At 40.5% G+C, this 14,899-nt stretch overlaps 2 protein-coding genes across 2 annotated transcripts in view; one reads left to right on the top strand and one right to left on the bottom strand.

The window, feature by feature from the left end:
* The window catches only part of LOC113586664 (zinc finger and BTB domain-containing protein 43-like), a 24,980-nt gene extending 15,422 nt beyond the window's left edge, over positions 1 to 9,558 (top strand). The window contains exon 3 of the mRNA XM_035529631.1: positions 9,389 to 9,558. Coding sequence (XP_035385524.1) covers positions 9,389 to 9,441 — 53 coding nt within the window. The 3' untranslated portion in view covers positions 9,442 to 9,558. The remainder of the gene's footprint in view (positions 1 to 9,388) is intronic.
* vit (vitrin) overlaps positions 1 to 14,899 on the bottom strand; it is a 19,496-nt gene extending 4,597 nt beyond the window's left edge. Inside the window, 18 exon segments of the mRNA XM_027024963.2 lie at positions 192 to 239; positions 1,488 to 1,550; positions 2,241 to 2,303; positions 2,760 to 2,825; positions 3,002 to 3,076; positions 4,918 to 4,971; positions 5,714 to 5,776; positions 6,737 to 6,790; positions 6,873 to 6,911; positions 7,443 to 7,490; positions 8,048 to 8,242; positions 8,747 to 8,824; positions 8,975 to 9,108; positions 9,408 to 9,477; positions 9,480 to 9,563; positions 9,647 to 9,709; positions 9,960 to 10,051; positions 14,723 to 14,899. Coding sequence (XP_026880764.2) covers positions 192 to 239; positions 1,488 to 1,550; positions 2,241 to 2,303; positions 2,760 to 2,825; positions 3,002 to 3,076; positions 4,918 to 4,971; positions 5,714 to 5,776; positions 6,737 to 6,790; positions 6,873 to 6,911; positions 7,443 to 7,490; positions 8,048 to 8,242; positions 8,747 to 8,824; positions 8,975 to 9,108; positions 9,408 to 9,477; positions 9,480 to 9,563; positions 9,647 to 9,709; positions 9,960 to 9,996 — 1,234 coding nt within the window. The 5' untranslated portion in view covers positions 9,997 to 10,051; positions 14,723 to 14,899.

Here is a 14,899-nt window from a genome sequence, read left to right as displayed (position 1 = left end):
AGCTTAAACTTGGGACTTATTTAAAATGAGAAATCTACTTAGAATTCTACTTAGTAACAAACTAAGTTACATGATGTTTTGGAACAAAATCTAAGTGTGCATCCCAGGTCTCATCCTCAGCTCTTTCCAAGGGTAAATGGTGCAAGCAGCTTAGAGAGGGAGGGAGAGAGAACTGAAGTGAGTCAACTCACCTGAGTCAAAAGGGTTCATTTCTGTCTTCCACGGCTCCACTGGCTCCACTGCGACAGCAACATCACACATCACTACATCACTGCACTGAACAGCGAAGCAAGAGCAACTGCATGCAGTGTGTGTGTGAGTGTGAGAGTGTTCGCATGTGTGTGTTTGTATAGGTGGATATGACAGATGATGTAATAAACAATAGTTTGACATATTCCATGAAGGCCTGCAAGGCAAAATTGACTACTGGATATAAAACACTGTGAAGTCTGTGACAGTTTTAGCAATTCTATTCAGCAAATAAGATGACTGTACACATTATTCTGTGATACAATACCTGCTGCTGATGGTGCAGGAGGCCAAGCATATGGAATTGGGTTATGGTGTGTAAATGTGGGTGTAGAAAGGTTTTTTTTCACTCAAAGGCCATAACTCATCCATAAAATACAGCAGGAGTCACTTTGAACCCAGCAAATGACTAATGTAAAGAAGGCATCAAACTGAGAAGGGCCACATGTTGGTTGGACGGAGACGCACATTGGTTGGACATAACCTCATGCTGGTTGGACGGAACCGTACGCCGGTTGAATTGAGCCGCATGCTCATTGGACAGAACCACATGCTGGTTGGATGGAGCCACATGCTCATTGGACAGAACGACATGCTGACTGGATGGAGCTGCATGCTCACTGGACAGAACCACATGTTGGTTGGACAGAACTCTGAACTTTGCAAGAGGGCCTCCTTTAAATCACTGCATTATGGTCTATGCAATAAGCTCAAGCTACCCCTAAACACCTTTATCATTATATACTATTACATGCAAGCTAATTTCCAGTAGTCTTTACCCAAAGCATCCTATTGACTCAGCTATGCAGTAATTTAATTATCTGCCTGCCATGTGTGAAAGAGCAGAAATGCACAACAGTTTAACAGAGTGATATGATGATGTTGGTTTGTACACAGTCTCCTGGCACCCCTGGCAACTTACTCAGTCCCATGCCTCTAGTAAGTCAGTGTGCCTAGGTGAACTGTTTGGCACACTGACAGTCTATTGTAAATAGCATTTTACATTTTTCCAAAATTTTCCAATGTATTTTGCTATAACTGAATTACAAATGTATCTGAATAAAAAATACAGTAACGTATTGTAATCTTATAATGAAACATATATTGAAGTAATTGTAATTTGTATCAAGTTGCATTTCTACATGTATTTGCATTTCTCTGTTTGTTGGATGGTCCTTCATGTTGTGCACCTTTGCTCACAAGTTGCACAGATGTCTCACACATGTCCAAGCACGTACCTCTGGTGTGGTCATTTTTAGGGAACAGCTTGCGCCCTCCGTCCTCCTCCGCCAGCCGAGGAGCTGAGAATAGCCGAGTGAGCACAAGAAATACAGAAAACAGATCACTCACAAAACCCAAGAAAATATCCACCTACCACAAGAGCATGGGTGGGGACTCTGCCCATCTTGAGTAGAAGTTTTTTTATTCGTATTGGGGTGTGTGCGTGCACGAGAACAGTGTCAGCTTTTGCCATTCCAAAACCAGACCCTCTGTGGCTGAGGCCATACTCATCACCCTGTAATTCTGAATCGCTAAATGCTGAGGGGCCTTATGGATGCCATTTGGTGTCTTGTCCATGGCCCTCCCATGGTTTCTGTAAACTTATGATTTGTATCTTGATTGCTTATGATAGATTTAAAATTAGTCTTTAGCGTCACACTGTCTTCCTGAGGATTCATAGACGATTCAATTAATGGCCGGTGCACTCGATGTTCCCACTCTGGTTTAAGGTCTTAGGACAAGTTTAAACACGTGTAGCTTGGACTTGTTATGCATCTGGATACAATAAAACAAAATTAGACATTTCGCTGCTTGAGTCCATAAAAGCTTGATGATCCAGCAACCAAAAAGCCCAGAAAAGTCACACCAGTGTCAATCATGTTCAAAGCAAACCTTCCAACTAAATGTTTATGCTCAGGGATATCATACACTATCCCGCAGCATTTCGAGCACATTTCAGTATTCTTTAGGTGTAAAAAAAGACCACTTACAGTACTGTCCAAAGTTATAATACCAGCGCTCATATTCTGAAATATCTGGTCTCGGGTCTGCAGCTGCAAGGAAGGAGCCCAGAATTTCAGATGCAGTTAGGTCAGCCTGGTGCATTGTTAGAAACAAATGCACATATTGTCCAAGTAAACAATCAACCAATCGCAAATTCAATTCCACTGGTTGATGTTTTCTCATGGACAATAAAAATAGCCCATACAGCTTAGGACATAGCAACACCATATATACATGCAAACACTATAAATGTCATATTGATAGCATTGGCATGGGCTACTGACATGACATATTGACATGACAGCATGATTGAACAGGGCACAGCAGATGCAAACAAGCAACAGATGGCGTAGCTACGTTTGCCATATAAGTATGGACCAAACATTACGGAGGCGTCATATGCTTTGCATGTTGGTTCAACCACATGCAGGCTGACACATTTAGGTTTTTTCCCACTCTTCTCTCCCAGCAGAGTGCATGTGAATCTTTGAGTTTGTAGGTCTTACCTGTGGAATCGCCAGTGTCAACATCAGTCCATGTGTAGCCTGAGTCTAGCTCAGAGTTACTAATATCTGAACACAAAGGATAAGCAGCATGACTTTTTTTGTGGCATTGTCAGTAAGGGTGGGTAAAGGCTTGGTTTTAGAAGTTTATTATGATGACATATGACTTGTGACTGAATGACATTTAATGAAGGGTTATATAAAATAAAGATGAAATCCTTAATTTGTTGTATCATGTGAGATACCTGTGGGTGTCCTGGGCATATGTGACCAGTCAGGTCGTGCATAGGCTGGGTGTGGCCACTCCCTCCTAGCAAAAGCTGTATATGGAGATTACAATGTGTCAGCCCCAGAGAGTTTGAGTCATCTCTAGTAAGGCCTAGCATTTTAATGAAGAACAACTGTGAAACCTAATACCCAAATGTCATTAGTAAAGCCATGCATTTTAATGAAGAACACTTGTGAGATGCTATTACATTTTGATATGCAAGATGCCATCACAACAGTCACAGTCAACATGCATCCAGGCTTAGTCATAATTATTCAGCCCCAACAACATCCTGTCATCCTGTCCTGACAGCAAAAACCCCCACCAAACTAATCCTTCCACACTCTCTCCGGGGCCCAGAGCTAGTACAGCAGAGGGCTAAAGCAACAGTATCCAGGGAGTTCCGCGCATTGGTGGATCAACGACTTCGAGGGCTGCAGTTTAATGACTTCGCAGTAAGCCGCGTGGTATAGTTGTAGGCCGGCGAGGTACCACAAAGCGGCACACTCAGCCCTGCAGGATGCAAGGCTTCCACGCATTACCAAGCTTCCTTCCTGGCGCCTCCCAAAGCACCATCCCCCAACCCCTGACCATCCACTCCCCAACCAGTTTAATGCAGCAGTTTAATGGCTTGCCCCTCTTCTGTGGAGCATGTGAGAGTGCATTTTAAGCTGCTATGACCGAGCCTGAACAACACTAAAAGACAGGCGGCTCGGGGTAAGCGTGACCCGAAGGCATGGGCCGAAGGGCACGAGGAATCCTCCAAATGCGTCATTAGCGGAGGGCATCCTCAAAAGCACCCTGACATACTTTGAGAGCCAGATCCTTGAAGGTCTCTAAGTTTCTTGCTTTGCGCTCATTCTTGCAGCCATTTTCTGAAATTATGAGGTGCGGAGAAGCCACCGATTGCTGGTCTGCTTCCCTGTCCTCTTGGTTACACCACTACATCTAAAATGAGCTGTGGAGACTTCTCGGCATTGAATGTCAGAGTTCACTGCAGAGAAGAGCCTACTCAAACAGCCCAAGTTTCTTTAAGTTCTCAAAGCATGTGGAGGTCTTCCAGATGCTGGCCCTCACATGATGTTTCAATTTAAAAGAGCCGCATGCGATATCATTTAACAACTTGTTCAAAAGATCATTGAGGATAGTAAGACCTTTTTCGGAACATTGCTAATTAAAATGACTACCCCAAGTGCTACCACATAATGTTCAATTTCAGATACACAACTACATTAAGATTAAAGAATTATCTTTGATATGCAATATTACTTTTAACTACTTTAATAATCGTTTTTAGTAGTAGTTTAATTGTAATTTAGCTAACCATGTGTTAAAAATTATATTATTGACCCAATAAAAGGTAATTCTCAGTCTGACATCCATATAACATTCTTGAGGAAATCGTGTGCAATAATGTTGACTGCACAGCACATTATGTAGACAACTGATTTCAAATCTGTATGCATCCAAAAAGAATCCATCACCCAAAAATGCAACAAATGAAAGGTAATAGTAAAAGAAAGCTAGCAATAAAGCAGTTACCATTAACTTCTTCAAATATCCTTACTAGTTGTCATTTTTTATTAATAACTTTAATAAAAGTTTACTGTTGAATAAACAGTATCCCTTTAAGCAGTTTTGGCTAAAGGCAGACAAGTGAGTAGCCAGGAACCCTGTCCAGCACAAACTCACAGAGAGAACATTCATTGCAAACTCCTTTGAAAAATGAAAAATGGGAGATTTTTTTTACAATCCTGTCATTACTGCCTATGCTTATGTAGTTTAACAATAACTTATTTGTTAGATAACCATGAAAATTGGCACGTGTTGTTTGATGTTCAGTCTTTGTCCACAAGCATGCACACGGACGCACAGGGGGTGGCAAATACTTACTAGGATTGGAGTGGCCCACATGCTGGTTCCTCTCAGACTGGACTCGAGAGAAAGCTGCATGACAACGTGAAGCAGACAGGGGCAGAGTGAACAGAGGAAGACGAAGGGGATGGGAAGAAGAAAGAGAGATTCATGGCAAATGCGGCAGCTGTTTGCTTTGAGGGTGAGGGCAATGAAGGATCAGTAGGATCACACTAGCAGACATGCAGAGAGACACTCAGCGGCATCTAAGTGCTCTAAGCGTTTCCTCTGTTTTCACTCCCTGTGTCTTAAAACAAAGAATGAAAATAAGAGAACTTCAGAGAGGCATTCCAGGCCAGTTTGAAAGGTATCACAGAAGGGGAAGGCAGCGGGATAGAAAATAAATGTACAGAGTGAAGAAGATTCCAGAAGGACTGTGACTTACAACTGTAACTTCCCTCCAGTCACCCTTCCTGTGTCAATGTGGTTACCTGATTCACCATGAATTTGACTGATTTAAGATAACAGTCAGTCAACATACTTACATGCTCCAAATGCACTAATCCAACTTTCAGTGGTTGGTAGAAAATGAATACAGAGCAGACATAGTCTGGGAGTTTTACTCAGTCCTTACTCAGTTACAAAAATGCAGATTTAAGTGCTACTCTTGCTCCTTTAAACCCAGTTCCTCTCATGTAGGGCATGTCAATGAGTTGATAAGTTTTACTGGGTGTGTTTGATCAGAGAGAGTAAACCAAACTGTGGCCCTCTAGGACTAGTGTCTGACATACTTGAGCTGCAGTATGTAACTAGAATGCATGTCAGGGTTTCTAACCTGATGTAGACGGGGGTAATGGTTGCCTTTTGACTGTGGTGCCTGTCTCTGTCTTGCGTGCCCCTATAATCAAGGACACAGCACACAAACTTAGTATCAACAGCAGCAATAACTCCTTTGCTATTAAATAACATTAAAAACTTGGGTTAGTAATTAGCACAAATAACTTTTAATGTGACATTTACAACATGTTCCCAGACATCAAAGAGCTTATATAGCAGGATTTAAACAAAATGCTGAATGATAAAGAAACAGAAGAATTAGCTATAAATACTGTAATTATTCAAATGTGATGATAAAATCAGAGCACACACACACACACACAAAGCATTTCTATGGTCCTTATTTGTTTGTTTAATTAGTTGGCTTTAAAAGCAAGCAAATAATCCAGTCAGAGGTGGGCAGTGTTTGTGAGTGTCCTTTCATTGCTTTGTATATTTTGCAGCTCCACGGGATGTGTTGGACTGGCGCTGAAACATTTTTAAACATGAGGCTTTGGATCCTTCACATAGGAAATGGTGTGGTACTTGGGGGAATGGGAAAGAAAAAAATAAATGAAGGCATGTGAGGTAGAAGGTAACACAGGCCAACTCAGGGCTGGCTGCTGCTTGTGGAGATGGTCGTTCCAAACTACACGGCTGTTTATATGTAATAAACAGACACATTAAGCAAGTTATGGAGACAGAGAAGAGATGATGATTTGGTTTTAATAGAATACTTCAACAGGTGTGTCAGTGGTGCTTTTAGTAAAACAAAATGAGTCAGCAGCCATTGCAAATCTTACCTTTCACAAACTCGTAGTTACTTTTGCTTTTTTTTTTTTGATGAAAAAAAGCATTTCTTTAAAGGAATAGTTCAGTCAAAAATGCTACCAACATTAGCCACTAATTAGCATTATGCAAATAAGCTCTTGCTAATTGGTGACCACTAATGGCCATTTGTCGTTAGCCGTGTTGAAGTAGTTAATATAGCTTTTCCCTTAACACACAGGACGCTTTCAGGAAATTGAGAAATATGGTTTACCTGGGTTGATGCGGGGGGGAAATCTACCAGCATAGGGAGGACCACCCCTGAATGCTTTGGAGAAATGCAACATTCAGATTCTTAAGATGGCAGTGCATTACCAGGCAGACACAGAAAACACCAAAGAGCAACGTACCTTGAGGAAGAGCCTTCCCTTGGCGATTCTGTGTCTGACCTATAGCCAACGTCAGGACAGAACGATTTGAGTCATTTAATATGTGCAGTCAGGTAATACTGGACTGCTGCAATATCATCGTTAATTCTGAACCTTTCTTAATTTATCGCCGGTTTCTGTCCTTTCCGGTCATTTTAGACCAACAAATCGGGCACAGGAAATCTATTAAATGACTATGCAATTTACAAAGATGTAGCTTCTTTTGAAGTTGTTTGCAGTAATAAAATATCACAGAATCACTGAATGTCATTCATGAAAATAGAGGCTAGCAGAAAACCACATCACACTGATGGCCTGCATAATTACAAGTCTTCCAGCATTCACAGATTTACTTTACAAATAAAAAGATCTAAAAGGCTTTTATTGCTTTGCTATGAAAGAATTTGGGATGAAAGCATGGTTTATTCCTGACATGCATGCAGAAAGTACGTTTTACCATCATACAGAAGAATGAAGAACACCGAAGCCCAGAAGACCCAGAATGACCAGACACTTGCTATTAAATCTCTCTATCATGCCTACTGGACTTACGTGCACTGGCTGCGTCAGCCAAAGAGGCAAAGTATGGGTAACTGCTGCCTGGATTAGAGAGAGAGGGGGACGCTTTAGAGGCAACTAAGCTAAACAAAGTGAGTGAGAGAGAGAGAGAGAGAGAGAGAGAGAGAGAGAGAGAGAGAGAGAGAGAGAGAGAGAGAGAGAGAGAGAGAGGCACTGACTTCCATTATGTACAATTTATGACCAAATAAAAAGAAAGGCCACTTTAATCCAGTGATCATCAAAACTATTACTGATAATGGACATCCATTCCAAGATGTAAGCACATGCATTTTCTATGCAGTTATCATTTCTGAATGGTTTAATGGAGAACTTGTATACTGTACCTTGCTACAAATGGATCTGGGATTGTTATTACTGATGGAAACAGCTAAAACTTTTGACGCTCACATGAATAATAACAATTCATCACCATATGAATGACCAATCCATTTGACAAAAAGTTCATAAGGCTCCACATTTTGTGTTTGCAAGCCTAGGTCTGTGAAGATCATGTGTTTGTCTGTGTGTGTGTGTTTGTATGCGTATCTGTGTGTGTGCACGTGTGTGTGTGCGCGTGACAAAGAGACAGCCAAGTGCACCTGCATCTCTGACTTTATGAACTGCAGCCCTCGGCTTAGCTGTGGTCGTGGTGGGCGTGGTCAGGGAAATGGTTGTGGGCAGGGTCGTGGTTGTCATGGTGGTGGTTGGCTCCGTTGTGGCTGTTGTGGTTGAATCAGGGACTGCCGTGGTTGGCAACATGGTGGAGGCTGGCAGGGCTTTGGCTTCCTTCTGACCTTGAGGGAGACAGAGGGGTGAGGGGGGTGGAAACCTTTACAGTAAGAGCAGTGTTTAAATGCATTCCAGCACTGCTGGGCCAAGACAGCGCAAGGCAGAGATTCATCAGCTACTTTAACACAGTCGACAGGGCTTTCTCCCTGTACAAAACGCAGCCTCCTATTTTGTCATTGCCTTGGACACTACACTGCATGATGTTCAGGTGTAAAAGTCTACTACTGCCCTGAGCATACTGCAGAGTTGTTTAGAGAGGACTGTCCTTGATATTCACAAGGGGTTCGTGTCTCATTTCCACACACTTGCTAAGGCCTTCAGGCTTACAACGACGTGTAGCGTTCTAAAACGCAAGGCATCTGAAATCAATCTGCATTTTATGCATACAATCAAAAAATTCTGTTCTACAGTCATAGATCTGTAAATTTACTTTTTAAATGGACTGCAGTTATGTATGACTTTGAGTATGCAAATCATTATGCAAGCTGAACCAAAACATGATCCCTCACCTGTTTTTACTGTGGCGGGTTTGGAAGAAGCGTAGTCTAAAGTGGACGGGTAGATGACGCCCTTCTTTGGCTTGCCGACTGAAATAGGACCAGAAACATCAAAGTCCTCTCATACCCTCAGTTTAGCGAGAAAGTTCGAACCAAGCAAAGAAGGGGTGCCATCTGAGTTTGAGTAGGCCAACTGTCCTCAGACATCTTTTCTAGTTCTTAAATTGAGAGTTATGTTACCCGAGACTGTGAAAGACTCTCTCCAGTTGGGGAGGGACAGGGATCGGATGCCGTTAGCCAAGCTGCCCTTATATTCTGCTTGTCCTGCCATCTTCTTCACGATCACCTTCCCCCCTTCATTAGTAATTACCCCACTGGAAAGCAACAGCCAGAGAATAAGTTTAACTTCATACACAGGAAATACAAGAATCTCATCTTGTCTGATCTACTGGTTTAGATGGGTAAGGGTGAAACTGATATGAAAAAAAAAATCATCAATCCAACATCATAAAGACATGGAAAAGCAAATGCAACTTTGAGCAACAGCCATACTCCTTGAATATATTCTTTATTTGCTATGACAGTACCACAGTATATGTAATCAAAAGTACTATGTATGTTATGATGGCTGATATGGCTGATTTGAATTTTTAGGTGCAGTACACAAGCTCACCTGTGGATGGCAGCATTGCAGATGCTGGATATGAGGGCGAAGACCCCCGACCCGTATACCCTCTGTTGGTCTCCCGGCAGCTGGCGGGACACTTAACAATGAACTCAGGATAGCTGACCTTCCCTGCTCGCACATCACACTCTATATCTGGCACAACTGAGGAACAGGAGACAACATAAGTCATAAGAGAAAATGAAACCCATAAATATCTGATAAACATGTACTGTCCTTGTATGTACCCTGTTTTGGCTTCTTGTTCTTTCCATTGGTTTTAGCTTCACTGCTACAAATGAGAAGGAATGCTATAGAAGGAAATAAATGCACAAATTTGCTAAAACTGTTAATACAACCGGCAGTGTCAGTGTTAGAAACAAGCAAATAAAAGAACAGCTATTTACACTATTTTTTTAATCTATATGTTACTCACAATGTTGAGCATATTGCACCTGTGTATATACTGTCACATTTTCCTTTTATTGCTCAAAATCATTAATCCCCCAGCCAAAGCAATGCACAGATATACGAATGGATAGTCAAAAACAAAGACCCTACCGACACAGATGGTTATGACAGATGCTCTGACCATCATGAAGAAGGAGCAAAGAAGGTGGAATTTGTTCTGTCAGTTGTTTTCTAGCTAATACCTAGAGGAAGAATAGGGTTTAATTATTACCAGTGACAGTCACTAATGTATCCAAATGGATCAAAGCAAGTATAAAGTTATTACTTGCATTCAATCAAGCTTTTATTGAATAAAAGAACTAATCATCAAATAGCAGTTACACTGTATGTAATGATTTAGGCATGTATGAAGAATATAATCCATCATAAACATATTTAACTAAACAAATTCATACAAGTCAGACTGTGTAAGAGTGGTCTGTCTGCAAAGCCTATACAGCCCTAAAGATAATAAAGCATTTTGTATATGTTTACAAAAGCAATGATTCTACCCCGATCCAGCTCCTTGCAACAAAAACATACAGCGTATTCTGCTGCAGAGTCAAACGATACAGGGTGAGATGGTTAGTCCTTAAACCAACCATTCTACCTGAAGGCATTTTCTACTTCATTTAGGATTATTCTCCTGTTCCCAAATATCCATAGAAGGTTAGAGTCTACACACATATACAGTGGCCTTCAGAACTGTGGTCACCCTTGTTAAACAAAAACAGCCATGGAAAAAACTCTTTATCAGGTTTATCTTTGAGAGAAATCTAACCTCCCAGTGAAGTAAAATTATGCAAAGAAAAAAAAAAAAAATTAAGATAGTAAAAAGTTTAAGAAAAATAATATTTAACTAAAAAGATGTTGCATGTTACACTGGCACATCTAGATATCCTTCTGAACAAAATCTACCTGTTCACATTTTACTTTTTTAAAGCTCACCTACATCTTTCATAATTCTGGCTTTGCTTGAATAATAATAATGGATTTCTCTCAGTGATATATATTCAGTGTCAGATGATAAACACTTGATAAACAACGGAGTAAATTTTTTTTGTGCCCATATCTACCAAGGATGCTAATTATCTTGCGAGAGAAACAGGGTGTTGGCATACAAGCCCTCATATTATGTCCCTGTAATCTCAGTTATGAGAGGTATGCCTGTGGACCCTCAGCACTGGCGGACCCTTGAGCTGTTTCAGTCTGGTCATCCGATGGTCATGCATGATTAAGGGGTTGATCACATGACCTGACAGTGACCCAGAGTGGAGCAGGGTGCGGCTGTCTGACATTACCCGCACGCGGATATTCACAGAGGGGTGGAGCTGCTTAGGTTGGACCCGCTGATATATAGGAAGCTAGATGCGAGTGCACTGACAGTAACAGACAAAGATAATGGCTGTGATCAACTACTGCTCTCTGGGTGCCCAGTAGGAGGATTGAAGTGATAATCCATAAAGTATACCAAAAAAGAAGCCAGATTCAGTACTCGCTGGGGCATCTTACATCTTATAGCTTCAGTCAAAGGCAGTACCGAAAACTCAATTGTCAGCCAAGTGCAAATGTTCAGTTTTAATTTCAGTTCAGGAGGAATTGCGATGAAACAACAAACATAGCAGTACTGCTCTATGAATATTTGGCCACCTAAGGAGATTTATATACAACCAAAAAAACACAGACACACAAATGCGAAACATCAAAAGCACTGCAGTGCTAAAAGTGCATCTAAACAAAATGGTAAGCCAAGAATATTTTAAGGGCTACTTATTGAATACATTGTATCCCCAAATTCAGCCTATTTTCCAGATCAGATTAAAAGCCCATCTTTCTTGTATACTTTGCAGTCTCCCTCTCAATCATACAGAATGGAGCAGAGAGAGGGAGAGAGTGGACAAGCAAGTGAGAACGAGGGTGAGGGAGACAGAGAGTGAGTGAGAGAGAGAGAAAACATGCCAAGACATATGCATGGCGTATTTGAAGACAAAGACTGCTGCAATGATAGCACTGAGCCAGGCCAGTATGCTGTGGCAAAAGGAAACTACTTGAAGTGTGTGCCAAAAACCTGTCATTATCTGTGCTGAAAGTCCCACTTGGTGTTCACCTATACTGGGCTCCCCTCCAACTACAGCTCGGAAACTGATACTAAGAGAATATGCCAAAGGGAATGTCAAAGTTTACCTTCCCTTGCTGGTGGCAAGCAGGAGTTTGTATTGGAGAAAACAATTAAAAACAAAAGAATGCTAGTGCAGTGAAATGATTAATGTGACTAAATGACCTGTTTGTGTGTATGTGTAATTAAATAAACCTTTATATTTAGATATTTTAATATTTAATATATTTTTATATTTAAAAAGCAAAAATGGTGATAATTACATTTTAATTAATGATAGATAAACTTGTCTCTTGTAAACAACTTCAGAACTTCACAACTTCAATTAGTCTCTTGTAAACTTAAAGAAACGGTCTAGTTTCATAATCAGGCTAGTTGGATTTTTCTTTTTGAAATGTGCTCCTACTGCATGCCACTGCCCACAGCACAAGGAAGAAACATTTCCGTTGTGTTTGACAAGACCCTACAGCGATCTGCACCAAAAAGTGTCCCCATTGGCATACAGGGCAAATTCATGTTTTGTTGATAAGATAAGGAGCTGGGTAGAGGGGAAACAGGATGTTATCCCATCTCATCACAAAGACAGATGTGAAAATCTATGGTTGCACCTGCAAGTCATTCATGCAACATTCATCTGGTCTTTTGAGTGGCATATGGGTGTGCAGACAATGTACACCAATGTAGACCAAAGGATTTATTTTCAGAGCGTGAATTTGTTCAAAGAGGGCCCAGTCAATGTACATTTTCATGCTTTATTGGTTGCAAGCTGAACTACTATTGGTTAGTTCTGCTGTTGCTTTGAGGTAGCACCAATTATAGTGATATGTCTGATTTCAAGCACACCTCACAATAAAAAAGGTTACTAAACATTTCAGCAGCAATGAATGGACCTGTAACAAGTTTTTTGGGGGGAAGCTGCTTTGATTTATGCAGATCTGTATTAACACCACAAGCTGATTTCAGCACCCCACTGATTTCAACACCCTAGTGATTTCAACACCCTACTGATTTCAGAAAGAAGCATGAAAACAGGATGCTGTTTTTAGGAGTTGAAGATGGCTACTGAGTAATTTCATTTACAGAAACTGAGCACCCTTGTGTTCAGCATTTCTCTGGTTTAATATGAAAATTTCTGGCATATTAAAACTTCTGTGCAAGAATCAAAACAGCTCCATGGATTATCTGTAAAATGACTCAAATTTACATCTCAATAAGTTATAAATTGTTTTCATCTTATTGACCTAAACCTCAAGTTAGATAAACTGAAGATCCTATTACAACACCTAGTATTTTCACAAATCGTATGTAGTCTGTGTAGTGCAAAAGCTAAAAATAATCCAAAGAAATGTTCATCATCTACAGTCACCAAAATCCAAAATGGAACACTGCACATTGTCCAGTTTATGGTTCAATCAGAAACAGAACCTAAAGCTGAAAATTCCATGTGATAAAGTCCCAACCAGTAATTGCCAAAATGATAGCACAATCTCTGGGCTGAACTTTCAGATAACTATATAGCATGTTATTTGTGCATGTTGGAAAGAAAGTGTGTGTCATCACATTTGTTTGATTGTCACCTGGCCTGGTTGGGACTCACAAAGCAATTAAGGCAAAAAGTGTAATTAAGTACTTATATTCACTGGTTTTCTTTCCTTCTTTCTTGTTATTCTAAAACCTCACCTGAAGACATTCCTTTATTATGAGTTGTTTGTATCTGCATCTTTTGATTATTTATTTATCCAGCATCTTGTTTATTTTAGAAACCTTTTAAAAATAAAGCAAGCAAGTCTGTGAACAGGATTAGATACCTCCCTTTCAGCCTGATGTTAGGGAAAGCTCCCACACATAACTTGCATTTTGTAAACATTATCTCTTCTGGTAAACGCTTCATAACAGGGAACTCTAATATTTACAAATATGAGAAAAGGAAACTTCAAAGAACAAACATGTTTCTGCAGGGCCACTTTTACATTTTCTTTCTTTCTTTCTTTCTTTCTTTCTTTCTTTCTTTCTTTCTTTCTTTCTTTTTTGTTGACAGCACTAGCTTAGCTCTTGGCACTGTCGGGCTGTACATGTCTCATCAGGTTCACCTCCAGACACAGCTGACTGATGCTGAGAACGTGAGGATATGCAAGCGCTGAAAGCGGGAGGCGGTTTACTGACACGTTTTGGTTTGAGTAGAAAAAAAAGCAATACAATCTTATAATATGATGGTGTTATTTTAAGCCTTTCGGCATAAAATCAATAATGGCATAGCTCAGAAAATACAGATCTGACGATGAAGTCTGTCGAAACAGAATGATTCCTCAAAAACCAGCTAACGTTGCAGTGAAGTAGAGTAGCAGAAAATGCTTCAGGCGAGTGGTTCAAGTCCATACTAGTAGCCCAATAGCTCGGCAGGCTGCAGAGATCAGGAATTCTCAATAAGAGTTTGTCACCTTAGCTAAATTAAGAACAAATCTCACAATCACACTAAAAGTTACTCAGATTCAGTCAGTGATACAAAAGATTCAGTCAGTTATTTCTAATCTCAAATTAAGTAACACAACAACAAAAAAACCCGAAATAAAAAAAAACAAGTCTTTGCTCTGTTTTGACACGAGAGAAAGGTGTGAAAACACTGCATAAACAAACAGCTAATTAAGAGTTTTAAAATCGTGAAACAGGTGAGTATATAAAACGCTGCGAACAAAGTTATACTGAAATCACGGACTGCGTCACGGGAGGATTTTCAGGTGGGAAATAAATATAAACCTACCTTTGGAGGCGGTGAGATTCCGACAAAAAATATTTAGGCGTATCAAAATCTCTCACAGGTAAAACACTCCTAGAGGCATGACTATGGAGTCACTGACGTCGGCGCAGCACGCTTCTGTTTATCCTGAGTGGAGCTGTCGGGTTCACTTTCAGCATTTCGCGTCTTTATGCTCGCGAA

The sequence above is a fragment of the Electrophorus electricus genome, chromosome 9, assembly GCF_013358815.1.
Source record: "Electrophorus electricus isolate fEleEle1 chromosome 9, fEleEle1.pri, whole genome shotgun sequence".
Lineage (NCBI taxonomy): Eukaryota > Metazoa > Chordata > Actinopteri > Gymnotiformes > Gymnotidae > Electrophorus > Electrophorus electricus.
Note: the sequence above shows the minus strand (reverse complement) of the source record. Positions and strands in the feature narration are given on the sequence as shown.